General features: G+C 45.3%; 1 protein-coding gene across 1 annotated transcript; it reads left to right on the top strand.

The window, feature by feature from the left end:
* The first annotated feature begins 3,243 nt into the window (after window positions 1-3,243).
* On the top strand, window positions 3,244-27,955 carry CDC42EP3 (CDC42 effector protein 3). The gene is made up of 2 exons (XM_003795679.3): window positions 3,244-3,424; window positions 25,937-27,955. The coding sequence occupies exon 2, from the start codon at window positions 26,172-26,174 to the stop codon at window positions 26,934-26,936; it is 765 nt and encodes a 254-aa protein (XP_003795727.1). The 5' UTR covers window positions 3,244-3,424; window positions 25,937-26,171; the 3' UTR covers window positions 26,937-27,955.

Raw genomic sequence — 27,955 nt, forward strand, 5'->3', positions numbered from 1 at the left:
CCTGTGTGATCTTACATACAGCCCCACAGCACAGGTTCTTAGCCCACAAAGTGGAATGATCACTGAACCCACAATCTGGCTTCATTTTTTTTTTTGAGTTTCAAGTGATGACAACGAATTGCAAGGAAAGCCTGCTGTCAAACTACCATCTCATTAAGTTTCACATGGACACATATAAGAATAGACATTTCCTGTTTTCCCTCCCAGATCTCTTTACCTTTGCATTCCAACCACCTGAAGAGTCCTTCTTTCCTTTTCTTAATTTCTCCCAGAGTTCAAAGATTTATTTAAAGTCTGCCTCCTGTAAGAATCATCCCAACTCCTCTGACTGATGCTAAGTCACTCATCTTGCTTTGTAGCCGGAGGTCTTAGCCTCAGACTTCCCCACCATCCTTAGATTGGTCTTTAAAGGAACCCTCAAATTGTACTTGAAAGAGTCTGTGTGTAATCCTCTGCATGTTTTCCCAACAAGGGTGTTTATAAATTCCACGAGAGTTTAAAACAAGTTTGTGACTTAGAAAGGTGGAAAACCACAAGCATTCTTGGCCAATGCTTCTCAAACATCAAATATCCACTCAAACTGTCTCTATTAAAATGAAGATTTCAATTCAGTAGCTTTGGAGTGAGGTGTGGTGCTGCTGGCCTGCAGCTTGGTGGAAGGAGACTAGAGTGCTTGGCATGTTGCTCTCTGCCCTCACATGGACTGTGGGTTGCTGGACAGCAAGGGCACTGCCAACACTACTTTGCTCTTCTCCCAAGTACAGACTAATAGAAAAAGCCAAAAAAAATTTAAAAAAAGAAAAAAAAGAAAAAGCCCACTGTTGGGCCTGACAGGTATTCTAAGATACTGGCCTCAACAATTAGACTTCTATGGTTACCACCAATTTCTTAAGGCTCTTTGCAAATTTCAGAGCAGAATCTCAAAAATGCTAAAATCTTCCTGAAATGACCCTTTTTTCCTCTTCTCCAGTAGTCCAGTCCCCTAACATATTGAAACTTAAATCCATCAAATCTAAAAGCCATCATATTTAGTACAGGAAATGCACTCATTTGAAAGAATAATTCACTAAATGAGGGCATTCCTTTTCTCACTGAAGATGTTTAGTGCAAATAAATAATGTGTGGCATCAAAGGAACCAGGATAAATCAACAGCACAAGGCCCTCTCTGGCAGATTCTGGATGAACTATTTAAAGCCCAGAAGTGAAGCTTCTTGAAAAAGGGAAGAGAGGGAGAGAAAAAAGTGAAGAATAGAGGCGAAAAGTGAAAATAGGGTTTTAGGATAAAATCGCTGTCTCAAAGAAACCTGCCACCCTATATTTGCACAAACTGTAAAAATAAGTTATTTACTTTGTGGAAATAAGGTGCTTTTAACAACAGCGAACAACAGAGCAAATGAAGCAAGTTACATATAAGACGTATGTGTAAGGAATGTCTTTATATGTGCAAAAGGATTTTTTCATGTAATTTATAAATGTATATACACAAATTATTTGGGCTTGCAAAATACCATATGTAATGAAAGTTATGCATAAACATTTATAAAATACCTTTTCTAAGTAGGCCGGCAACATTTACTATTTTTCAATAAATTAATATATAAAATATATACATTAGTGCCAAATGGAACATATATTTTGAAATATGAACCCCAAGTAAAACTCAGGAATCTGGAGGAGAATTCAGGTACATGCCAAAGGAAACTTTGTCTTTGAAGAAAGGAAACAATGCCGGGTCTCTTATCTTCATGGACTGTTTTGCTTGTCAAACTTCTAACACTACTTCAGCTGTGTTTTATATTTGACTTCCAACCTCATGGCCATTTGACCTGCCAACTATTATTTTCTTTGAGGCTTTGTAACGCTCCACCCAAGTATTTCGTTTTCCAGAACAGTTGTGTCCGTTTCCTTTACACTTCACCTTAACGTCAGCCTTAGTTCCCAACGTCGTTGTCTTAAAGTGCCCCCAGTAAGGTTTCAGACAAACCCCAGGACATCGCTGGGATGACCAGTAGGGCTCTGGAAAGCCAAGATCCCCTGGAGATTCTGCTTTGTGCCAGGATTTACACCCAACCTCAGAGTCCTAGGGCAGAAGCCGGGCCGTAAGAGTCCAAATCCCCGGGGTCCCAACCCCCTCCGAGGCTGACTTGCCGGCTGGGTCCGCACAGCCGGAAAACACCGCCCTTTCCTGCCGCCTACTCCTTCCCCAGGCCGACGACTGGAGGAAGAGAGAGAGGCCGATTGAGAAAATTAACTTAAATTAACCAGGTTCACCCTGGGCGGGGGCTGAGGGGCGGAACGTGCTACGGTGCTGGCTGGGTGACCGGCGGGAGCAGGTGCAGCCAAGGGCAGAATTTTACGTTCCTGGGCCGGCAGCTGCGCCACTTGCGCCTCGGCGCGCGTCTGGGCAGCCACCACCCGCTTGCCTCAGCTTTAGGCAAATCCCTTTGAGAAATCCCGAGGGAGAAGAAACGCCTCCCTCTGGACAAGAAAAACCTGCAGCGTCTGCTGTTCTTCCCGTGCCCACTCGCTCAGTCAGGAGCCCCTGGCGTCTCCAGTTCGCTAAATCCACTCTCCGGGTTTTGGCTGCAGCTCCAGGGGAGCGAGCTAGAAACTGACAGAACGCACCTCTCCCCTTTCCCCTCCGGCTGCGAGTGGCCTGGAGAGCAGTGGCCCGGCAGGGAGGGGTGGCGCGGTCAGGTGGCCCTGCTTCCCTGCGCGTTGGGACAGGGAGAGATCGGCTAGTGGAGGCGAAGAGAGGTGGGCGCACGAAGTTTAGTACGAGTGTCAGGGTGCGGGTGGGGTCCTATTGTCCTCGGGCACCCAGGCGGCAGCACCCCGGGGTCTCTGAGTCAAGAGTCCTGCGACCTTCCTTTGTGCCCAGGGAGTCGAACGTGGCTTATCCTCGGAAGGAAGCCGCATCCTGGGGGGTGGCGCTCTCACGGTAACAATGAGTGCCTATTGTCCTCCCAGGAACTGCCAGCACCGTGGGCCCCGCCGCCGGTGATTGCCGTGCGCTTGCGTCTGGCCGCGGGCTAGCCCAGGCCAAGGCACAGGTAACGCTAACAGAAGGGTCAGCTCGGCCGCCGGCGCCCTCCGCCCCGCCCCCCGCGCCGCGGCCCCGCCCCGCCCCGCCCCCCGCAGGTTCAGTCCTAGCGCCCGGCCGCCGCGCGCTCAGTCTTGCTCGCACCTTCTTTCGCGGCCGCGGGGGCCGGAGAGGGCGGGAGCGCGGTGGTGGGGCCCGAGCAGGGGGGCCAGCCCGGAGACTCGGCCGCCGGCCTGGGGCGCCTTCACGCCGTCTCGGAGCGGAGAATGCTGTGAACAGGCGCCGCGCCGATCGACCTGGCTGGATCTGCGCGCAGCGGCTGGAGTTGCGTGCGCTCGCGGGAGGCGTCGGGGCAGCTGCTGGGATTCTGAGAGGCTTCGGTAAGTTGGTGCTGCCCTTGGCTCCTTCTTCTCTACCTGTGTAAGAGTCTGTCCGACCCGCGGCGGTGGCCGCTTCCGGCCTGAGCTGGCTTAGAGACGAACGGGGAGCGGGCATACCGAGGGCATCATTTGCCTAGCCAGTGTCCAAAGGACCCAGGGGTATGACATAAAGCAAGCCCCGAGGGGCTCGGGTAAAATGACCAGGAAGCCGAGCGCCACTGTTTGTGCCCACCACTCTTCAGGGTGTGTCTGCACGGCTACACTGCACCCTCCAAGCCATTGAAAGAGCCATTCTGGGCGCGTATTGCGTTTTTCCACCAGAGAACAAGCCGCAGTTGGTTACCGCGCCCCTGGCGTTGTGGATGGGCACCAGGGCTGCACATGCACATGGGTGGACCCTGCGGATCTGCTGTGGCAGTGCCCGCCGGCTGCCCTCTTCTCTTTTGGCGGGGGACATAGTAGATCTGAGCCTCCAACCTGCAGATCTGGCAATGGATATATACGGGGGGGGGCTTGTTTTTGACCGTGGTTTTTGAACAGCTGAAACATTTACAAGGTCCCCCCCCTTCCTTCTTGAAACTAAGTGTCTTGACGCAGACAGCTATCAGACATGTGAGGACGAATGGATCTGGCCAGTCATTTTTTCGTTATGAATTATTATGTTCCATCCCCCTCTCGACTTTGGGAGGCATGTGTTTCATCTTATAAATAGAAAGTAGCATATTTTTTGGCAGGACCTCCTTTATACTGTACAGTCTAGGGGAGGTCAGTTTAAAAATAAATATGCACTTGAATGTTACATTACCGAGAGCCAGGCTGTGGCTGGGACAAGCTGCCTGGACAGAAGCATCAAAGCCGGGAGCGCAGCTGTGTTGAAAAGAGTAAAAGCCCCAGAGTGCAGCCCAGGCTGACAGTCAAGTAATTACATTTTGTTTAAGGGGGGAAAAAAAGTGAATGAATTAAAATGAGGGTGGGAATAGGAATGTCAGAAGGCTATTGCAACATGAATCTTTCCAGCCCTGGTGTATTTGGAGGAGTAGGCTGCTGATCTGTGCTGAGGGTGCAGGGGCTTCTGGGGAGGAAACTGGCGAATGTGTTAGGGAGACAAAGATTCCCTCCCCGTCCTCAGACCATCAGTTACTTGAGGGTAGTGCCTGTTAAAATAACAAAAATTAGGAGAGTAGCAGATGCCTGTGTTTTAATAGCAAAGCCAGTCTTAGGGACTTCCCCTTAACATTCATTGCAGGGAATATGTAAAGCTCACCAGGAAGCACTGATGATGCCCCAGGGGTATCCTTAAGGCGATTTAAAAGGCTCATAAAATGTTCTCACTTATAAAAGAGCTTTCATCTTGCAACCAGGAAATGCAGCTTCTCTTCTCAGCATTTCCAGACGTCTTCCCTTTGATATCACCTGCCTTTGTATGGGCTCCTATTAGCAGTTAGGAACAAGCCACATGGGTTTGTGCACACAAATCCTTTTCAGAAAAGAATCAAACACTCAGAACTAAGGGCAGTTTTGAAATGTCTAGCACTGTCACATGTGAAATGATGACCAAATGTATATTCAAGGAATGATTGAAAGTTCATTAAGTCTCCCAAAGAATGCATAGGTTTCCCAGTAGGCCTCACCCATTGAATAAAACAGTCAGCACCAGCCTCTGGGCCTTGTGATAAGAGCTTGAGAGGGGAAATTTGGACGTGTTTCTGGACCCATGGCAGTTTCTGTTTTCTGGTGGTATCATCTGCTAGAGATTTATATTATGAATTCCATGATTGGAGCATGGTGCTGGGGCTGTGGCAGCTACGGACTTGAAATAAGATGAGCTCCCCCTTCCCGCAATCTGAGCCGTGGAATTCTGTTTTCTATCTCAGTGGAACATGTAAAGGCAGCTAGAGTAGCAAGTGATGAACAATTTTTTGCTTTTTTTTGCAAATTTAAATGTGGTGCAAGATGAAGAAATACAAAGCCAGAGCCATCATCGCAGAAGGGCTCACATGAGTTAGTTTGCCCTGTGCTCCAGCTTTTGCTTTAATGTGGTGTTTTATGTCCAACATGTTCACAAAAACTGCCCTTTTTACTTATAAAATGTCTGGTATTCAACAATGTCAGGGATAAAGTCGCTTTAACCTATTATCACCCCAAGGGTTTTTTTTTTTTTTTTAACCAGGCTGTAAATATTTCCCAAGCTCTTTGCCTATTAGCTATAGCATTTATCCAGTGGATGAAGTGTAATTCGGCACCTGACAACCTCCAGGAAGATGTCTCTGATTTAAAAAAAAAAATTATTATTAAGGCCCTTACATTTAGTCTGATTTCATCTAGTCCTGGCCTACTTTCCTTCTAACCAGAATTTGTGGACATGTTTTTTTCATGGATTGAATAAGAAATTTCAGTCAGTGAAAGGAGAACTGTCTGTATCTCCAATCTACAAGTGTGGAGACTGAGGACAGATCAGGTATGTAACTAACCCAAAGTTACAATAAGAAAAAATGCCTCCACATGCATATGCAATGTGACATGCATAAGTGGCTTATCCTACAGGAAAGCGCTTTGGGTTAAGGGTGATGGAAAAAGAAATCTTAAGGTGATGAAGCTTCCCAGGGTCAGTTTGCCTGGGCTCATGTCCTAGCTCATTAGGCAAGTCACTTAGCCTGGGTACCTCAGTTTACCAGTTGCAAAATGGGCATAATATATTACCCTGAGGATTAAAGGGATTAAAAGAATATAATGTTTTTAGAACATGCTGGCCAGGCACAATGAAATGTTGATGTTTTCATTGTTGCTTTTGTTGTTTTCCTAAGGGCTTAACACTGATTCTTTCATTTAATATGTATATCTATTCTTTGAGACAGATAGGACACTAGTCCCCCTCTTAACTGTGGTTTTACTTCCTGGGATTTCAATTACCCATGGTCAATAAAGATCCAAAAATAGGCGAGCACAGGACAATAAGATTAATTTTGAGAGAGAGAGAGATCACATTCATATAACTTATTACAGTATATTATAATTTTTCTATTATTCTTATGAATGCCTTACTATGCCTAATTTATAAATTAAACTTTATCATAGGTAGCTATGTATAGGAAAAAACATAGCATATGTAGCATTTGATAGTGTCTAAGGCAGCGGTTCTCAACCTGTGGGTTGCGACCCACAGGAATGTATTAAAACCATTAGGAAGGTTGAGAACCACTGGTCTAAGGTTTCAGGCACTCACAGGACTGTGTATGTGTGTGGAGGGGTCTTGGAAAGTATCCCTGAGAGATAAAGGGGACTATTGTATTGCTCTTCTTTTCCAGATAAGAATACAAGCTCAGAAATCTTTAGTAACATGGCCAAGGTCACACAGTAAAGTAAGTAGCAGAATGAGGATTAGAACTTGTATCTACTTGACCTTGTAGTGAATACCCCCACTACCAGGCTGATTCTTGTTTTATCTTTTGACTTCCAGCAAGGAAGTCATTTGGTATTACCCTTTATCTCCTGTGCAAAATGACAATAATTGGTAGCCTTGAGGAATGCGCCATGAATTATTATGATTAAAGATGGTTCAATCCTACCTATATGGGAATATCGTTCTCCTACAGAGGATCTAATATGAAAACTGCTAGAGTTAACATAGGTGGTTTATACCATAAATGAAGAGATTTACTAGGTAAAAATGTGGGACTTTGGAATGAAGAAAGCAAGCTGTGCCACAGCCAGAGACCACGAATTTGGGGGGCCAGGGTAATGTAGAGCTCTGGTGTAGACTGTATTCTTCCTTCAGAGTTCTTGAGTATAAGGGGAGCAAGGTCAGGTAACCACATCTGGACAGTCTCCTCCTTGAGGCCAGGAACCCCATCCACAGGGCCTGGCCTTTCAGTACCTGCCATTCATCGGACCTTTGTATCTGGTGCTGATGTTGCTCCAAGAATTAAACAAAAGAGGAGCCACAGGTGGGGTGAGCAGGAAGGCTCTGGGCTCTGTTATAGTTCTGCATTTGCCATGGACGCTACTAGATAAGCTTCTGGTGTGAAAGATAGAGGAGGAGGCCTTTGCCACCTAGAGGGTGCTCTAGATAACCCATGTGGCCTGCTTGGCCTGCATCGCCTTTGATGGATTTCTGATTAGCTCTGAGGGTGTGCTGGGGGAACTGCTCATACTGAAGTGGGGGTTCTCAACAGGCTAGTTCAAAATAACTCATGTTGCCTCAAAACCAAGGGTAATAAATAGCCTTGGAGCTGTCCAACTCCATTTGGAATCTTCTCTTCTCCTATCCCCACTCTTTAAAGGCTATAAAACAAAACAACAGCCCACAAACCAGAATAAATAAGTAGCCAAATCCTCCTTTAGCAACAGTCTGCTGTATTTCTTTCCTTTCCAAAAAACCTCTTCCTTGGCCTTGATCTACTTCAGTGCCAAGTATCACCAGAGTCACTTAATGATGACCTGAGCTTGACAGTACCTCTGGTGGAAAAGCAGTTTTCAGAATTTACCCATATAGTTTTATAACACAAAGCCTGACATCAATATTAAAAATACTACTGTTTCTAAATAGCCAAGCAAACTGTGAAAGCTGACGGGCTTCAGACTACTGTTCGCTTAGTCCTTACTGCTTACCTATGTCATGATTTCTAGAATTCTAGAATCCGACATTTAAAATTTTAAGAGAAGGATTTTCAGGGATTGAATTTTGTTTGCATGTTTGAGAAACTCATTAGCCTTTGGTTCTTTGTGAGACAGTGTTGCGGAGATCACACACCTGTAATTAGCAGGTAGGGCACCACTTACAGTGCCCACAGAGACTTGAACAGCATCAGAAAAGGATTCTGTGGGACCCCAGTTTGACAAAGGTCTCTTTCTGCCAGACTTTTCAGAGCATTTAGTAAGTTGTTGTGTACCGTGAATCTCCACAGGGACAGAGTGTCCAGAGTTTCCCAGGTAATTTACCCAGAGAGCAGCAGCAGGACTAGCCTGGACACTCTTTGGAATTGCAGAGGAGAAGCTAGGTACTGCAGTGTGCCCTCTGGAGCTGAAGGAACTCACCGACATTTTAAAGAATCACAGCCCATGTAAGAAGAGAGTCCTAAGAACACACCAGAAGATTCTGGCAAACACTTGGTTGTTGTGCTGTTTGATAAAACAAAAGCAGAATTAAATAGGGTATAATCAAGAAATACAAACAACAAATATAAGTATTGATCTTAGCTCTTTCTCAAATTATATAACTGTGATCTCTCAGGGTCTTTTCCCCATCTGTAAAATGTGACATTTGGTACAAGATCGTCTCAGATAATCTCTAGCTCTAGAATCAGCCAAACCAGGATCAGTGGCCCCTATTAACACAGCTATCTTACTAATAATCCTGTAAGACCCTGGGTTGGACAAGAGACCAGTGCAGCTCTGCAGCAGAGCAGCCTGAGCAAGCAGGGAAGGAGGGCAACTTCCAAGTCTGGCCTCTACTCAGAAGGCGTCCGCATTTGGGAATCTGTCATGTCCTGGCGACAGCTTGAAGGTCCTGTTTGTGGACACATCATGCCGGTGATAGATCACTGTCGTACGATTAGTTGGAAAAGACCTGTTCTGTTCAAATACATCATCAAATTTTAGCACATTTTGTTAGAAACAAAAGCATTTTGAGTGAAATATGGCTTTGCCATTTCAGAATGTGTTTGATTTCTCTCCCCTTTTATTTATTTATTTTTAAAACCTTTTTTTTTTTTTTTTTTTTTGGCCAAGGGTCAGTTCAGACTTCAAACATTGGTTTTAACACAGCAGGAGATGAGGCTCCAAGCCTTTGCCCAGCTAGTCAGCAGGCAAATCCCTCCCCTCCTCTGGGCAGGCTCCTCTGTGAAGAAGGGTGGGGGGACTGTAAGCTCAGCCCTCTTTTTCCTTGTTTCAGAGATGTTTCCATAGTATTCCATACTTTCTCCTATTGTAACAGTTAGAGCATTCGAATGATCATTTATTGACTCTTATGGCTGCCTAATTGGACACCCAGCTCTTTGAGGGTAGAGACTGAATCTAGTTTATCTTGGCAGTCATCTTTTTACAATAAGATTTAATGAAAAAGTGGGCGGTCTGGTCCTTGCCATAACATCTGATTCCTCCAATAGCATCATCTTAGCTGTTGTCAAGTCAGAGATTGTTATCACTCTCCTTGCTTATTTTTAAGGCCTGCTGCAGTACAGTTACTCCTTCCCAGGCTTTGGAACCTTCTCCTGTGAGAAGAGAAGTCAGGCCAGTCATTGGTTCTGGCAATAATGGTCATCCAAGGGCACTGTGGAAACTAGTCCAAGCCCCTGGTGGAACCTTCTCAGTCTTTTCAGCCTATAGTCTTTTCTCATGCCCCAGGGGCTATTGTGGCCGTCTGGTACCCATGTGTCCACCTAGATCACAGAATAAGGGTAGATGTATTTCCTAGTGTTGCCTGGACCTCTCGCCAGCTGTGACTGTGTGAGCCATTTATCCACTGGTGTATTTACTTGGCATTAGTCTATCCACAGTGGAGTGCATCATTGCTCGGTTTCTAGAATATGGGGCTGGTGTGCAGTAATCCTCTGTAGATGTTTGTTGAGTGAATACCTGAGGGACCAGCCAGAGTCCCAGGAAGGCCAGTGGAAGGCTTTCTTTAAAGCCCAATTCTTGCCGCATGCCTGTCATAGCACCAAACTGGCAGCTGTTTTCTTGCTCTTAGATGACTTCAGCATGGAATGTTTCAAAACAGCATTGACTTTTGGCCTTATATGAAGTGTGGTGCAAGTGTATGCTGGTAGGCAGGTTTTGTTCTGACTCCTCAAGGGCTAACCCTTGGGGGAGGGTAGTGCTTTTCAGCCTGGCGGAAGCAGCTGCAGAGGTATCCCAGAGTGGTGTAGGCAGGAAACAGGACTTCTTTCAAATTTCAGTTTTTTTCTCAGAATAGAAATTAGCCTATTGGAACCAGAATATTTGGGAGTTTTTCGCGCAGTATTTGAAACAATCGATTTAAATGGCCAGACCCCAAGGTCTAAAAGAAATAAAGTTGGAAGAAATCCCACAGTGAGCTTCCAGCCCAGCGTGGTCCTGATGCAGCTTCAGGTTTCCTAGGAGTGATTAAGGATGATCGCCGCTCCCAGAGATGGGGCTCACTGCCTCCGGATCTCTGCTGGGCACTTTGTGTGCGTGGCCTCCTAAGAGGACTCATCCCATAGCTATCTCCACTCCACAGATGAGGAAACTGAGGCTTATAGAGGGAGTCACTGGCATTGCTTGGGCTTAATTTCATATCAAGAAGAATACAAACGGTTGAAAAAAATTGTATAATCTGGGAAAAAGTATTTTGAGTCTAAGGATAGTCATACTTTCATTGAAAAGTACATTTCATTACTTTTTTTTATTTCTTTGTTTTTTTTAATTGAATGGTAACTATGTACATTAATGCATTTCTGGGGTACAGTGTGGGGTTTTCACACACAATCCGAAACACATCAAACTGGTTAACATAGCCTTCATGTCATTTTCTTAGTTATTATTTGAAATTGTTCACATTCTACTCTTAGAAAGATTCACTTGTACCCTTGTAAGATAAACCTCAGAAGTGATCCCTCCAATCCCCCTCCCTCCACCCATTCTACATTTTTTTCTTGAGATTTCCTAGAAGGTAGATGTTTCTGCAAAAATGTAGAATCACAGAGCCATTAACATTCCCCACGCTGTCATTCTGAGGCCCTAGGCGTCCACTCAACATGGGAGCATGAATCTTCATTCTTGGCCCAACTCTTTCAAACTGGTTTTTTATTTTAAGCCAAGGAAAAGAAGGGAAATCTAAACCTCGGTATATAAGCAGATAATGAGATACTTTGTTTGATTAAAGAGAAAAGAGATTGGCCTTACTTGTTGTTTAAAACAATATGCCCATCTGTATTATTTCTTCCCTCACACATCACTCATCCTGGTGGGACCTGTCCAGAGACACTTAGACGTCTGTAGCTTTTTCAGCCTCCGCCTCACAGTAAGCATGTGGCAGACGTTTGTAAGAATTACCAGCCCAAGCCTGCCGCATTCTGTGCTAATGAGATTATATAATTAATATTAACCCAAACGCAGAACTTCTCATTTATCACTCGTTTATTCCTGTGGGTGTCATCCCACCCCGGCTCTCATCTGTCAAGGTAATTCTGGACCCACTTTGTCAGGTGCACATTGAAGCTGTCCCTTGTCTCGTGGTACCCAGAGATTTGATGTCTTTCATGTCAGCTGGCCGGTCAGTAAGATTCCTTTGATGCTTGGCTAAAATCAGTCTATAACAAATAATGGACAGATCTAGCAATTATATTGCAAAGTAGGTAAACAAAGTGGGGTGCCAGTGAACTTACCAGTGCCTGCTGGGCACATCTATCCTAAGTGCTCAAAACTGGGGATAGATGTGATAATCACCAAGTCATTAACTGTCGCTTCTTTTCTGAAAACCAAGTCATTGGTGTAGGTATTTTTTTCCTCCACAGTTTCTAGGAAGTCATTCCATGATCAGAAGGAGACACGTGTCTGTAGGACTTAGGCAGTTCCTTATTCATCAAGCCTGGAAATGGACTCATGTAAAGTCCTTTTCTATAATTACTGTTCCACATTGGGCTTCCGTTTCCCTTTGCCAGGATTCTTTATGGCCACACCACAGCCTCACGCCCTCCAGACCCCACCACTCCCAGTACCACCAATTTGAGGGTCTTTCCACTTTTTCTTTCTTTTTTCTTTTAACCTTCAGAAAGGAGAAAAGTAGAAGTCGAATAAATCAGAGAACTTCCTCAACTTCCTTTTCCATAGAAAGTAAAATGAAATGTACTTTAAATGGAATTAAGTGGAAATCCTCCATAAGGTAGCGTAGGTCGCCAGAGAATTTAGGAGAGAAAAGTGTTCAACTATTTGTATTTATTTTATATATTAAGGGGGGGGCTATTATAAGAAATCCCAGTTTGGTTTTAAAACAACACCTTCATCTGATCTGTAATAGTTGGTAGTACTTTTCCCAACTCAAGGAAGTCCCATTTATTCCCAAGGCTGAATATCCACTGGAGGTAACAGATGCAGGTGCAGGTATTGAGAAGCTTGCCTAGTTCTGTGTCCCATGGCCAGAGGAATCAACCTCTAATCAAGCTGCTGGTAGGAATCTCTTCTAATTGTGGAGATGGTTCACAGGGTGGGACATTTTAGCCTCATCTACAACCATTTTATTGGTGACTGATACTGCATTTAAGGAGAAAATGCAAGTGCTTATTTTGGCAGAGTTAGAATGGTTTTCCTCATATTGGATTTCAGTAGATAGTCTGGTTTGTCATTTGGGGAAAAGACAATGCCTTGTGTTTGCATAGCACTCTACAGATTGTCACTCTCAGCTCTACAGTCACCTGTGACTGGGACAAGGTTTGGGCTCACTGTCTCCATTTCAGATGGGAGGTCATTGGCACCCAGGTGTGGCAGAGGACCTTCCAGGGCTGGCTCAAAGTTCTGGCCCAGCTCTTTCCGCCTAGAAGGCCTAGAACAGCAGTGAGACAGTGTTGCATTTGTTTGGTAGATGTTTTGATAGTTTTTTTTTTTTTCCAAGTATCTGATCTATGCCAGTCATGCATTGATACTGAAAATAACTCTTGTCTATAGAATGTTCATCGTAGTTTATTGAGGTTCCCTTGTACATCTTAGGGCAAATAGCCAAGTTCCCCCTTAACCCATTTCCTTTTTCAAGAAGAGTCAAGAGAACAGGCTCATTGCTTCTCCTGAGCCTCATTCTTTAAAGTTTGACTTAAATATGTACAACCAGTGAGTCTGAATACATTGTCACATTTTCCTGGAGTCTTCCTTCTCCGAGACACTGTGCATACTGCAGTCCTGGGTCGAAGTCATTTCCCTCTCCAATGGCATAGCCACAAATGCTTGCCTTAATCCCACAGATCTGCATGATCCTGCAGATTTACTCTGGCTCATGTTGATACACTGTTAAATTATTACCCTGCTTGGGTAGAGGAAGGTTAAAATGTCTTACAGATGGAAAAATGAAGCCTTTGCCACAAGAAAAGAGGCGACAGCTTCCTTGTCAAATAATGTGTTTTGTCTTTCTGAAGGATTCGTAGAAAGGCTGCACCTTGAAATTTCAGCAGGGCAGGCAGGGTTGAAGTGGAAGAATTGTAGCAGTCTCTTTCAAACAGCTTTCTCATTTGTTTATTCATTCAACAAACATTTATTCAGCAGCTGCTATGAACAAGATGCAGATCTCGCTCCCTAGCACCCTGTAGGGGAGAGAAGACTGTGTGACAGCCGGTGGGTCTGAGGTGTGCACAAGGCGCTGTGGGAGCTGAAGAAACTTCAGGAGTTGGCAGGAGATGTCCCTGCAGGGATGGGTGGCCCCCAGATTGCTGGGGTTAGGGGTTCCCAAATTCTGTTTATATTAACTCCAGGCTATAAGGGCAGTCCTGCCCCCAAAGGGTCTCCAGCAGAGACTGACAAGGTTATATGGGGATTCTGGAGTTCTCGCTCTGGTGTAGATCAGAAGGTAAAGTGTAAGGGTGGGGGAGGAGCATATCCTCATGCAAGAGAGAGATCATGGGGGGCCAGAAGTAAAGTGGAAACAGTGGGGCATGAAGGGCGGAGGGGAGGCAGAGTTCAAACAGACTAATGGGACTCTACAACTAGATGTGGATGGGGAGGCAGGGAGACACCTGGGCTTTGGATTCAGATAACTTGCTGCTACCATATTTCCACGAACATAAGACACTGTCTTATATTTATTTTTTCTCAAGAAGACACACTAGGGCTTATTTTCAGGGGATGTCTTATTTTTATTAAGTATAATACAATAATCTACATATATTCAAATATAGTTATCTTCTTCTGAAACCTGACAGGGGGAGCCGACCTTCTTGGTGGGGCTGGTGCTAGTGATGCATGAACTCCTTTCCCCTGTCCATTTGCACGTGCACAATAGGATGCCTGTGATGGCGGTTACTACACACTCACCCACGCAAGTGAGAGTAGCTCAGAGAAAGGAGCTGTGACAGATAAAAGGTATTCCAGTCTTCCTTACCACTCTACCCCGAAGTGTAGGGTATGGCTATGCAGCATATCTGCAGGGCTTCCAAACTATCTGGAAAGGGCCACTGTGTGTGTTTGTTTCATGATACTGCTATGCAGGATACTGGCTATATGCTGCATAGCCACGTATGCCATCACTAGGTCTTATTATTGGGGTAGGGCTTATATTTAACAAATGCATAGAAATCCTGCTAGGGCTTATTTTGGGGGTAGGTCTTATTTGGGGGGAAACACAGTACTTACTAAGCAAAGTGCAGGAGGCCAGTGCCTGGGCCGGGCAGGGGGAAGAAAGATGGTCTTATCTAGGATAAGGTGAATCTGGAGCATCTTGAGGGTACAGAGTAGAGAAGTCTGGAATATAGAGAAAAGTCCAGGGCTTCTCAGACTATCTGGGAAGGGCCACTATATGTGTTTTTTGTTTTTTGTTTTTTCTTTTTTTTGAGACAGAGCCTCAAGCTGTCCCCCTGGGTAGAGTGCCGTGGCATTACAGCTCACAGCAACCTCCAACTCCTGGGCTCAAGCGAGTCTCCTGCCTCCGCCTCCCAAGTAGCTGGGACCACAGGCACCCGCCACAACGCCCGGCTATTTTTTGGTTGCAGCCGTCGTTGTTTGGCGGGTCCGGGCTGGGGATTCGAACCCGCCACCTTAGGTGTACGTGGCTGGCGCCTTAGCCGGTTGAGCTATAGGCACCGAGCCCACTATATTAGTTTGTTTCATGACACTGCTAAGCACCCTGAGGATGCAGCCTGGGCCAACCACATCCCCACACAAGCTCAGTAGCTTACAGCTGCCAGACTTGTTGACAACCTGTTCAATGAGGAAAACCCACTGATCATGTACTTGTTTGTTACGGCAATGTAGAAAGTTTCTAAGAGCTTACTTTCAATTTTACTGACCTCATCAGGGACTGGCCTTGGTCCATGAACGCACTTTGAGAAGCACTGGTCTGGACTTTAGTAGGCCCATGTGGGATGAGGACACTGATTTAAAAGCTATCATCAGAGGAGGAAGTTGTGCAGGGGGACTGTTGAGGGATGGGGGATGGCCAACAGTGACCCAACTGGAAGTGCCAACAGCTAAGGAAGGAGTTCAGACATTTTCTGTAAGGGCTTTGTTAATATGTTAGGCTTTGAGGACCACATGTAGTCTCTGTCACCACTATTCTGATCTTATAGGGCCAAAGCAGCTATCCTAGGTTTCTCAATTTCAGCACTACTAGATTTGAGGCCAGGTAATTCCTCATTTTCAGGGAATCTCCTGTACATTGTAGGATATTTAGCATCATTCCTGGCCTCTATGCAGTAGATGCCAATAGCACCACCATTCCCATTCATGAAGATCAACAATATCTCCAAACACTGCCAAATGTCAAAATCAGCCTCAGCTGAGAACCACTGAACTGTAGATACTGCATCAATGAATAGGCACAGGTGTGTTTTCAATAAAACTTTATTCACAAAAACAGGCAAGGGACCAGATTTGGTCCAGCTACTGTAATTGGTACACCTTTGACCTAAGGGATGGGAAGAGGGAAAAGTAAAGAGTTATTCAGTAAAATTTGAGGACTTCTGGGTTCTCAGCTCAAGGGGAGGTTCTCTAAGTGATCCAACGTAAAGAGAACTTTTGCTTATTACCTTGTTCTTTTTGAGCTTACCACCTACCTAGAGGTATCAGATAATAAAATCAAAGAACCAGAAAACAGGAGAATATAACAAATCACATAATGAAAATTCTATGGAAACTCTAAGAAAATCCCCAAGCAAGACAGTAGTGCAGCTGGATTACGTGAGGTGAATTCGAGATTTCCTCCAGGAAGGAAGTGACTGAAGCAGGTCTCAGAGGATGTTATGAATAGTGGGTGATGGGAAGAAGGTGGGAGAACAGTCCATATAAGGAACACAGGGTTCTTAGTTTCAGAAAAGAGGGAAGTGTAGTGTTAATAGCAAGGGAAGGCAGTTATTGTCCCTGGTGAAAGCCGTGTGACTGTGCTGTCCCACGCATGGGCTTCCTCTGGGAAAAGAATTAACAGCACTTAACTAACACTATTTTCTAAGAATAGGATGTTTGTTTTTCTCATTGAGGTTCAGGGGGCTTTGTTACTTTAAATTTTTTAATCTTTTGACTTTAACTATATAGTTCAGAATCCTTGTGAGATTCTTTTTAATCACAGCAAAAATATTGACTAGTCCTAGTGAGTTAGAGCCAGAGGGGCCCTTTTTACCCATTCTTGGTTTCTGACAAGGTCAGGTTAACGTTTCTGCCTTATATCGATTTTGAAATCTTGGTGCATCGTTTCCTCTTGGTGCAGCTGGACTTCAAGACAGAGAGTCCCTCAAGACAGACTTCAAGCCAGGTTGGCAGTCCTCGCATCACCAAAGGGGCACTGACGATGAGTACAGATGACACCCTAGTTCCACCACAGTTCGGTTGATTGCCGGAGACATGGGCTTCACCTAAGACTATTTCCTTTGGAGTTTGGTGGTGTTGTGAAAAAAAAAAAAATTAATTGATAGATTAAATAAAATAAAAAATAAGACTGTCTGTTAAGAGGTGTGTTCTAAGTATAACATGGTATGATATTTACCTGCCTGGCTTATAGCAGGTCCTCAGATGTTAGCTCTTATTCTTCACTTGTAAGTTCCTTAGAGGACCAGGCATGTCATATTTGCCATTTTCCAGAAAGCCTCTGTAGCTCATACCAGGGGTTGCACCCTGGGAACAAACCAACCCATCTGTCATTAGACGGTCTAATGGGGATTATGAATGGAACACTTGTAAATCTGAAGTTCATTGTGTTCCATGTGTTGTGGGAGGCAAAAAGATAAGAACCAACTCATGCTCACAGAAGAGCTTTATGTTTGTGTACAGACAAGTACACAAATACTCCTATCAGGGAGTCTGCCATGGAAGCGAGTTGATAATGGAACGGCTACCATCAGATTCCAAACATGCCCCGTGCTGGCTGGTGTGATAAAGAGAAGTTATGGTTCAGCCCATCCAAAAAGCACAGATGATTGTAGAGGGCCCTAGCAGGATGGCATGGAAATCCCATACCTGTCCCTTCACCCTGTCGGAAAAATAGAGTATTCAGGGGACCTAAATTTGAGGATGTGGCATAAAGGCCAAACACTAACAACTTGGCTTTCTCAGTTGGTCTGGGTCGAGTGGCCATTGTCTGCCTTTCTGGATGCTTGTCAACTTGTTATTTTGGATCATTTGATTTTCCTATTGCCAGAACTGGAGTTTTGCATGGAATAATTACTAAATGATCATAGTTCGTTGTGAACAACCAAGCAGCTTTATACGTTTCATGTTTTTGAGCAGAGTTTAGAATGAATATCTTAGCTGAATGTTGCTGAAAACTTCAGCAGCAAGTTCTTGTCCTGTATTGTTGCTGGCCTTACTGCATCGCAGACCAGCTAGGATCCAGTAGTTAGGGAAGCATGCAGGCAGTTCACAGCAATGGCCTTGGTAGATTCGGATCCACCAAGTGAGAGTGCCTGCTGAGTGCTTCTGTCCAGCCCTGGGGGTGAGTCTCCAGGAAAACTAGTCATGATATGTGAACCAGGTGTTCAAGAACCTGTCCTCTTCCTGCTTTGCGATAACTGTCAGGGATCAGTGTCATTACTGAGTCCTCCCCATAACTCACTTTTATAAGGAAACAGGTCCTAATGGCCTGTCTTCAAAAGTGCAGCCTCAGTACTTTGTGAGGTGAATGTTCTGGCTTCCAATTTTGATCTTTTGAATTAAATGCTGTAATTGTAAGGCATGTACGCAAATTAGCAATGAGTCTCCCCTATGGTATGTGTGGGTCTCTATATAATCACGGTTGTAAAGAATAATAAATTCAAGCTGTGGCTGAGTCATAAATGAGAAATCCATTTATAAATAATGGAAGGTCAAATGTATCAGACTTTCTGAGCGGGCCTGTAAAATGCGGCCTGCTCAGTCTGGCTAAGTTCATTTACATGACCACACTGAGCAGCTGGGAGCCCAGCTAATAGTTTCGCAGTTAGAGCTATGTCCTCAGTTTAGATGATATGGGGAGAGGATAAAGAATCTAATAATAGAACAGGCATCTTCTTATCTTCTCAAATGGGTGGAGTAAAACAGACTAAAAAATATGCAAAGTATCCCCTTCAGGATACTGGGTATTCTTTCTCTGGTTACAGGTTTTCATTTAAGTTCAAAACTACATTCTACCAGATTCTTTTCCTTTGAATTTTAAGTCTTTGTCTGATTTGGAGACGCCCTCCTCCAGAGGTTTGCAAAATGACTGGCATGCGAGCTCGTGGTGTAGTAATGTTTAGTGATTCTGATTCCAAAGCTTGGCTGGTTGTCTCTATATGAGGAAAAACACAGCCGTGTTCAAACAGAAAGCCTCTTCAAGGCAAAGTTCGGCAAGACCGTGGCTTTTCAGGGGGACTATGACTTGGGACCGTAAGGCAACTTGGCAGGGATGGTATCCCCATCTAGGAGACTCAGAAAGAATAGGGGCCTGACAACCACCCTTCCCATACTTTGCTCCCCCCGTGAGGTCCTGTCCTGTGGCCAGTACTTACTGTCCCCTCCTGCCCTCTCTACACCAGCCTGTTCCATCCTTCCACCCAGAAACCTGTGTGCTTCCTCTAAAAAGCCCAAGTCTGTCTCCTTGTAGTTTCTGCTTGGTGGCTCTGGGGCTTCACAGAACAGGTTAATCCCTTTTTCATTATAATTAAACAAATCCTTCACATCCCTAAGGATAAGGGGTTTGTCTTGTTTGTTTGTTTGTTTATTGGTTTGCTTTAAGCTGCTCTGCTCCCTCAGCTGCTTTTCATACGCCCTACCAAGTTCCTCCACCTCCCAGCCCCCCTTCTCAGAACATGTCAGAACATGTTCCAGGTAGCCCTTATCCCTTCTAAATGTGGAGCCCAGGGTCCAGTATGGTTTTCAGGGGCCGAGCATAATGGAATGACTGTCTTCTCCTGGTTGGTAGCAGAGAAATACCCCAAAAGTGTCTGGTGGGGGAGAGTGCTCGGCCCTTCCCGTTGTTTCAGATGTGGAGGAGAAATCACTGACTATCTTGGCATGGGGCTTAGTCGTGCAGTGGTGCTGTGCTGGGTGCTGGCAGGAAGGACCTCTAGATACAAACTGTGCTGAGGCCGAGTGATAAATGATGGCATGTCCTTGGAGGATGTGACAGCCAAACCAGAAAGGGGACATGGTGCTCAGGCTCACTTTCTGCAAGCAGGAGAAAGGAAAAAGGCCACAGACCCCTCGGGGCCGCAGCGCCCCTCACCCCACCTGCCGGTGCTTTTCAGACATGTGTGTTTTATATTAACATTGCAACATTTTGCAAGATGCAGAAATTTTTTCACCCTTTCTCTCCACTAAGAATTACTCTCAAAACATTAGTAGGCAAACCAAACATTCCTTTCTTAAAATAAATGGAATTTTTTTTTTTTTTTAACATCCCAGCCTCTTTGTTCTTTTCAGGGACCTGCCAGTTGCCAATGCAGTCAACTCCAGGTTGTCAGTCCTTCACACTTTAACCCCCGTCTTCCCCTTCTCCTGACTGCTACCCTGTTTGGGTATTTTCAGCATCATTCTGTTTACCAATAGGATGGTAAGGAAATGAAGCAAAGGGCCATTTTCATTATTTTCATAATTGAATTATTATTGCTGTGATTATCTCCGTCAGTATCACTGTCATTTATGCTTAAGGCAGTCACAAGAAACTAGAATTGTCAGGCCCAGTGCAGAAATGAAAACTTGGCTCTCTGCCTTTCTTATCAAAATGGTGGCTGCAACTTCCTCTCAGGTCCTTTTGTGTCTTGAAACTCTCAGATTTCTCACAAGAGCCTGTAAGTGGGAGGTGGTCTGCAGCTGGACTCTGCCCATACCTTTATCTACCGGACGTTGTCTCGGACCTTGACAGAGAGTGACAAGAGGCTGACTGGTGAGCTGGATCCTGCTCTTGGGAAATCTTTTTTCCTCTAGTCTCCAAGAACCGGAGTGTCTGTTTTCCAAGAATCTAATTTCCCAGGTGAACATTTTCGCAGCGTCATCTAAGAGGAGCAGACCCTGATCCTGGAACTAGAAGGGGATGACCAGTCATGGGAAGGTCAGATTTCAGGGTGAAGGGGAAAGAAGAGTTTCTGAGAAGGGGCCATGCATAGAAACCCTCTGTCTATCTATCTTAGGTTTGGGGAAGACAGTGGGAACGGAGGCGTGACAGCAGTGCAGGACAGCCAGAGACAGAGCCGAGTGGAGACTTGGTTGCTGGAAAGGAATAAAGGGTGGGAGAAGGAGAGGCCCAAGTGTGGGTGCCGTGCACCCTGGGATGGCTCAGTGCACACAAGTTCTTGCTGGTGGTAGAGTCTTGAATACACAAAGCTAAAATTCTCTTCCTCTGGCTCCGGGGACGCCCTGGGGGCTCGCTCCTGGGCTAATAATTCACTTCCGGCCTACAAGCCCTTCTCATTAGCTCTTCCTTTTCCCTTGTCCCCTCTTCCTCCTACAAGCAGGTCCATCTCCCTTCTGAGCAGAGAGCAGAGTCCCTGGTGGGGCTCTCCTGACTCAGGCTTTCCTGCTCTGACTCACGCCTTGCCTGTGTCCTGCCACATTGGTCGGCCACCAGCAGCCTCCTGGAACGATGAGGAGGGTAGGGTTTCATGACACAGCACATAGGGCTGTTCTGCAGTAGAAGGTTATCTGTGGCGCTCGCCACCACCCTCCTGACCGTGTGCTTTCCACCTCTTGCCCTTTCCCATTTTCCTCCTGACTAAAAATGCTTCTCTTCAGAGATCTTTTCCATTCTGCATCCCTCTGGATGTTGCTTCTTCACAAAGACCTGATCACAGAAGGAAGGAGTGATCGGTCTGTCACTTGGCCAAGCTTAGATGGGATGTAGCTTCACCCTCTTGTGAGGACCTCACATGTCCACATGCTGCCATCCCAGCATTGCTTTTGAACACATTGCCCTGTAGAAATGGTGGCATTATGACCAGTAGCTCATGGATGGATCCAATAGGCTTTTCCGGACCTAAGGACTTTGTATAAAATTGGCTCTTTTAGAAAGTGTAATCGGAATCCTATTCATTCGTTCATTTATTTTTGACACAGAGTCTCACTCTGTTTCCCTGGGTAGAGTGATGTGGTGTCATCATAGCTCACAGCAAACTCAGACTCCTAGACTTGAGGGATCCTGCCATAGCCTCCTTAGTCACTGGTACTATAGGTGCAGACTGCCACATCCAGCTAGTTTTTCTATTTTTTGTAGAGATGGGGTCTCACTCTTGTTCAGTCTGGTCTTGAACTCCTGAGCTCAGGGGATCTACCGCCTCAGCCTCCCAGAGTGCTGGGATAATAGGTATGAGCCACTGCACCCAACCAGTTTTTATTTCTTTGAACAGCTTACTCATTCTCATGATTTGAAAACCCCAAATCATAAAAGGATAAGTAGTGAAGTTCTTTCCTATCCTTGTTCCCCTTCTGCCTACCTGCCCTCTTTGTGGACAGTCACTATTATTACTTTCTTGTGTTTGTGTCTGGGAATATTTCATAGACATACAAGCCAATACACATATATTTACACACTTCTGCACTTCTTTCCTTTGAAAGTGTATATGTTTGCTTTTTTTTTTCCCATATGAGCGTGTTAAAAGCTGCTTTGTTCTATTTTAGACCCAAATACCATTTGCATGAATGCCTTTAGTTTATTTAACCAGTCCTCTAGAGGTAGACAGGTTGATTCCAACTCTTGACTGTTATAACTCTGCTGCTTGAATAACTTTATATGTTATTTCTCACGTGTGTGAGTTGAATAAATCCCTGTAAGTGGAATCTGGGGTCAAAGGGCACATGATTTACATATAGGCAAACTGCCTTCCATTGAGGTTGGACCTACCTATTTCTGCCTCCACCATCAGGGTGTGCATGGCCTTCTCCCACCTTAATCGACCCAGTGCATTGTCACACATTCGTGTCTGAAATAGACTTTGAAATGCCCCCTGTTCATAATTTGGGAGCTAACTGAATTCCCCGGGAGTGTGCTCATTAAGTGTCACATCAAGACTTCAAAGTTGGGAGCCCGGCCAGCTGGCTTATTGCTTGGTATCCTTGAGGCCTTGGCGGGGTGGCTCAACACCTGTGCCTCAGTAGGGTCTCCTTTATAAAATGGGAAGATTGACAGTAGTGGCTTCATAGGATCTCCCAGGTGAGCTAGTCTGTGTCAAATGTTGAACAGTGCCCAGCACATAGAGAGGCCCTCAATAAATATTGACCATTGCATTGATGGCTGCTGCTTCCCAGGCGATGCTCACACCCTGTGCACCACCAGCCACTTCCTGCCAGAGGAGAAACCACCCCATTAGGTTTCCATATAAGCAGTTGGCAGAGAAGAAGTTGAAGGAGCAGTCAGCCTGGAAAGGGAAGGGGACAGAGCTGCATGGATTTAGCCCAGAATATCCAGAAAGGAGAAGAGGAAGTGGTCAGTGTAAGAAAGCAATGGCCATGGGTTGCCTCTCCTGGGATTCAGTGTGGTTGCCCCTGAGCGGGAGGAAGGAAGATAACAGATGAGGTTGAAAGACTAGGCCAGAGCCACTAGTGTCACAAACATCAACTCATCTAAAGCTGAAAAACTGGAAGTTTTGTCCAAATTGTCTTTTTTTTTATAACTTCAAAATATTGGGAGTTCTTAGGGCTAGCATGTAATGGAAACTCAATGCAAGTTACGATTGCTAAACCCTAGAAAGCTACACCCCTGGCATGCAGTGCATGTGATGTGAATGTGTGTAGAAAGAACGAGAATGCCTTTGGAGGGGCAGCTGCTGTACCCTCCCTCTTTGCAGAATCCGCTCCCTGCAGCTTAGGTCACCCCCTCACCAACTGTTTTCTTACCTTTTTCCTTATTTTTGGCCATGTCTCACCATACATAGACATAAAACCTAACTTCAAACAGGCGGAGCAAGCCCCAGACTCATGACTATGGCTGGGCAGGGAGTGGAGTGACCAACAGCCAGAGCCTGGCCAGCACCTTGCTCCCTGTCAGGTCCTGGCCTGGAGGCCTGAGGACTGGGCCTTGTTCCTTGTCTTCCCAGAGAGCAGCAAGCTTTTCCTCCACCCCTTTCCTCTTCCTTCTCACTGCCCCAAATCCTTCTTTTAGTAAAGGGTGGAGAGGGGTAGGGAGCTGCTCTCTGGCTAGTCTTTGTGGGATATTTCTTTTTTGTAATTTAGAACACCCTGCCCCAGGCCCTGGCCTCACACAACCCTGGCTCCACCAGCTGGCCACAGGCAGCCCTCCATGCCCTGAGTTGTGGTGAACACACTGTATCTTTCCATGGCAGCTGCTGTCCTGGCCATGTGGCCTGAAGACACCCCTCCAGTGGGCAGCTGCTGCTTGGGGCTGCGCAGCTGTTGCTGCAGGCAGGCAGTCAGCCACACTGTGCCCAGAGAGGCAGGAAGGCCACCTCACGGTGGCAGGGGCTCTAGGCCAGTCCCGGGTATTGTGCACTTACATGGGAAGGAAGTTCTGATGTTTTAGCAGGAAGACCCCAAGTTTCACCTGTTGTTACTATGACCAGACCCCAGTTAGCGCTAAAACAGAGAGGCTGTCAGGACCCACAACTGTTCCAGACTTGTTGGCAGCCCGTGGTCAGCCCACTCTACATGGGTGCAAACCTCCTCTTGCTGCCTTGGCCTCCTCCCACACTTGAAGCTGAGGTCTGGCTCATTGTTCTTGGCCTTCTGAGGCCTACGTTGCTGATGCTGACACACTGGGCAAGCCATTTTCCAAACAGAGTGAGTTGCTGCTGTGCCAGAGGGTGGCAGAGAGTAGTTCTTGTCATCTGCCACTGGTGAGTAAACTTAAAACTCTTGCTGAAAAGGAAGAAATATGGGGCAAATGCAGTCATCCTCTTGCTGCTTCAGAGCAAATGTGGCTCCTTTCAAGCCACACTAACCCAACCCTAATCCAGCCTGTGGAGTATTTATTTGCACAGTCTGCATCTGGGGGTAATGAGCGCCTGACAGGGGAGGTCACAGCAGAGCCATTTGGAGAGTTCCTGCAGTGGGGAAAGTGGTGGCTTCTCCATGTCAGCTGATGCAGCCGAAGGAGTGGAGGATTGTTTTCAAGAGATAAGAGTGTCTCATCAGTAAAGGAGGGGCTGACACCTCCAACACAGCTAGTCACTTCTAATCTTACCACATAGTTCTGCAGGGAGAACGTGTTCATTTTCTATGCTGATAACAAACTACCACAAACTTCAGGGCCTACAAATTCACAGTTTCTAGATGGGGCTAATGTCCAGGGTCTCACTGCTCTATAATCCAGGTGTGGGCCAGGGTAGCAGTTTCATCAGAGGCTCAACCGGGGAAAGATCCACTGATCTGAGCTCCTTAACACTATTGGCATAATTCATCTCCACAATCCCTCTCACAAAAGCCTGCTTATTTTTTCAAAACAAGCGGGGGTGGGGGGCTCTCCCTTGCCAGCTCAGGTGGAAACTTCTAACGTAATCAGGGGGTGACCTGATATATTCTGGTGGTTAAACCAAATTACAGGTTCCACCCACAGAGGCATTAATACCAGGAGGAAGATCCTAAGAGCTCCCATAGAATTCTGCCTACTTTTAGGGGGTGAGGAGAAAGGGGAAGAGAGAAGTCTTATCAGCCCTATTTCAAAAGTGTTCCCAAGTGAAGGCTCAACCTATTCCATGTGATCACAATGTTTTTCTTTGAATTGAAGCAGTTTTATTCTTTTCTTTCTATCTCAGAATGCCTCCAAATGCAGAAGTCCTTGAAAGCCCAGTACTCTCTGCCACAACTTGATTCCAACTCTAGCTCTTCTGTTTACTTGCTATATGTTATTATAAAAGGGTGAAGTTCTTTTTTTTTTTAAAAGAAGGAGAGAGCTCTGGAATCTCAGATTTTTCACATATAGAATGCATTCCCTAAGTTTTTTTGGACATTAGCATATAATAGTTATTGTCACTTAGTAAATATTTCTTGCTCTTTCCTTATAAAGCACTCATTTTATTGCATTAATTTTATTTATATACAGAACTAAACAACAAAATATTAGTCTTGCTAGTGTGTACACCAAAGCAAAAGAGAAAATATATTTTAAATCATTTAGTACCTAAGAAGCTGAAATCACTGGTCATGTGCTGACAAGAAGTTCTTAGAATGGAGGAAAAAAACTACTATCTTAGAAACATCCAGAAAATTATGTCCATGGCCATGTCTACAAAATGCTGAAGCCAGAGGTCTGAGGTTCTTGTCTCTCTCCATTTTTCTTTCTCCCCCTGAAGTTAAGACTAAGATTAGTGATCTCTTGTTAAGATTAAAGTTTTCATCCTACTCAATGGAGGGAAATAATAAGACAAGGTAAAGTTCAGCTTTAGGTGGGAGTTGGCCCTACTATTATTTACAGGCTTTTGTGAAACCCTGAAGGTCGATTATAACCTGCTTTGGTTCCTTCTCTAGGTTTTTCCTTGTGGAAGGAGCTAGATGATGTAACCAACTCTCCAGGAAGCACCACTTGGCTGTACCCACAGGAAGGTCTCTTAGACCACATCTCATTTCAGAGCCAGTTCTGAAGTCACTTGAGAAAAATGATGTGATGGTTCCTATCCAACAGGATTTTTCAGAAACATACAACATCTGTGAAGAAAGTGGCCCCCTTTCCCTCTTGTGAAACAGATAATTCTCAAATTCCAAGATGCCAGCCAAGACCCCAATTTATCTGAAAGCAGCCAATAACAAGAAAGGAAAGAAATTTAAACTGAGGGACATTTTGTCTCCTGATATGATCAGTCCTCCCCTTGGAGACTTCCGCCACACCATTCACATCGGCAAAGAGGGCCAGCACGACGTTTTTGGAGATATTTCTTTCCTTCAGGGGAACTATGAGCTTTTACCGGGGAACCAGGAGAAAGCATGCATGGGCCAGTTCCCTGGGCATAACGAGTTCTTCCGGGCCAACAGCACTTCAGACTCTATGTTCTCAGAAACACCCTCTCCAGTGCTCAAAAATGCCATCTCCCTCCCGACCATCGGAGGGTCCCAAGCTCTTATGCTGCCTCTACTGTCACCAGTGACGTTTAGTTCTAAACAGGAATCCTTTGGGCCTGCAAAGCTGCCCAGGCTTAGCTGTGAGCCCGTCATGGAGGAGAAAGGTCAGGAGAAAACCAGTCTGCTGGAGAGAGGGCGAGTCCACCAGGGAGACACCTCGTGGGGCTCTAGTGGTTCTGCATCTCAGTCCAGCCAGGGCAGGGACAGCCACTCCTCCAGCCTGTCGGAACAGTACTCCGACTGGCCTGCCGAGGACATGTTTGACCATCCTGCCCCATGTGAGCTCGTCAAGGAAAAGACTAAGTCAGAGGAATCCCTCTCTGATCTCACAGGGTCCCTCTTCTCCCTGCAGCTCGACTTTGGGCCCTCACTTTTGGATGAGGTGCTGAACGTCATGGATAAAAACAAGTAACAGGATGCCAGCTCTTCTCCTCTGGGGTAAAAAGCATCGGACAACAACAAAAGCTAAGCTAGACTAACCACAGTCGTCACACAGTTGAAAGAAGGGCTTCCCGGGCTGTGTTTGCAGTTGTGTGATGGGTTTTCTAAAGTAATGTTCCTACAAAATATTTTTTTTACCTGTTTGCACAAACAGTTCGGAAAAAAAATAATAAATAAATAAAAGCGCCCTGGCAAAAAGAGGAAGTGAGTCAGAACCCGTTTTCGGCAGATCAGCTCACTTTTGTTGTTTTCAGACACGTAAGAAACCTGGCTTGGCTGGCACTGGCACCAGCTGTGAAGGGCTGGACCAGTCACGTTGAGGAACTTTACAGAACTTCACGACACTCCAATGTTTTCTGAGCAGGAGGAAGTCAAAATTTATTTAACACCTAAGCCTTTTTTCTAGACTCTTTTTCTATCTTATATTGTTTGGGCTCACCATAGCAAATTCTCCAGTGTTAAAGCTTTTCTCTGTTTTCACATTTGAACAACTTTGTAGGTTTGGGGGGATTTTCTTATAGTTCTTATGTATCCCTATATGTTTTATCTATATCGCAAAATTTTGACTGTCAGCTACATGTTGGTAAGACACAAGCAAAGTATTACTGTAACTAAGTTATTTTTAAAGTTAAAATATATTTTTACGTGCCTTTGGCTTTTTATTGCAGAGTCTACATTTTATAGATAATCAGATGTGGTCATTTGACTTGTTTTCCTTTGGGGTTCCATTGTAAGCTGTGTATGTGTGTGTTTGGAAAAGTGTATTCATACTTAGCCTTATTTTTTTTTTTTCTTCATCTGTTATCATACTTCTAACAGCAGCCAATAATGGATTGTAAAGCATAAAGGCACAGTTTACTTCTGATGCTTCTGCAGAGACTGTGGGCTACACCACGAAATGTTCTTTGGAAATGGGTATTTTAGCACAGTACATACTTGCATTACATAGGTACTTCATACAGCACAATAAAGAGTAAATGTTAAAGTGAA

Source organism: Otolemur garnettii, unplaced genomic scaffold (assembly GCF_000181295.1).
Source record: "Otolemur garnettii isolate 467f Iridium unplaced genomic scaffold, OtoGar3 scaffold00095, whole genome shotgun sequence".
In the NCBI taxonomy this organism is placed as follows: Eukaryota; Metazoa; Chordata; class Mammalia; order Primates; family Galagidae; genus Otolemur; species Otolemur garnettii.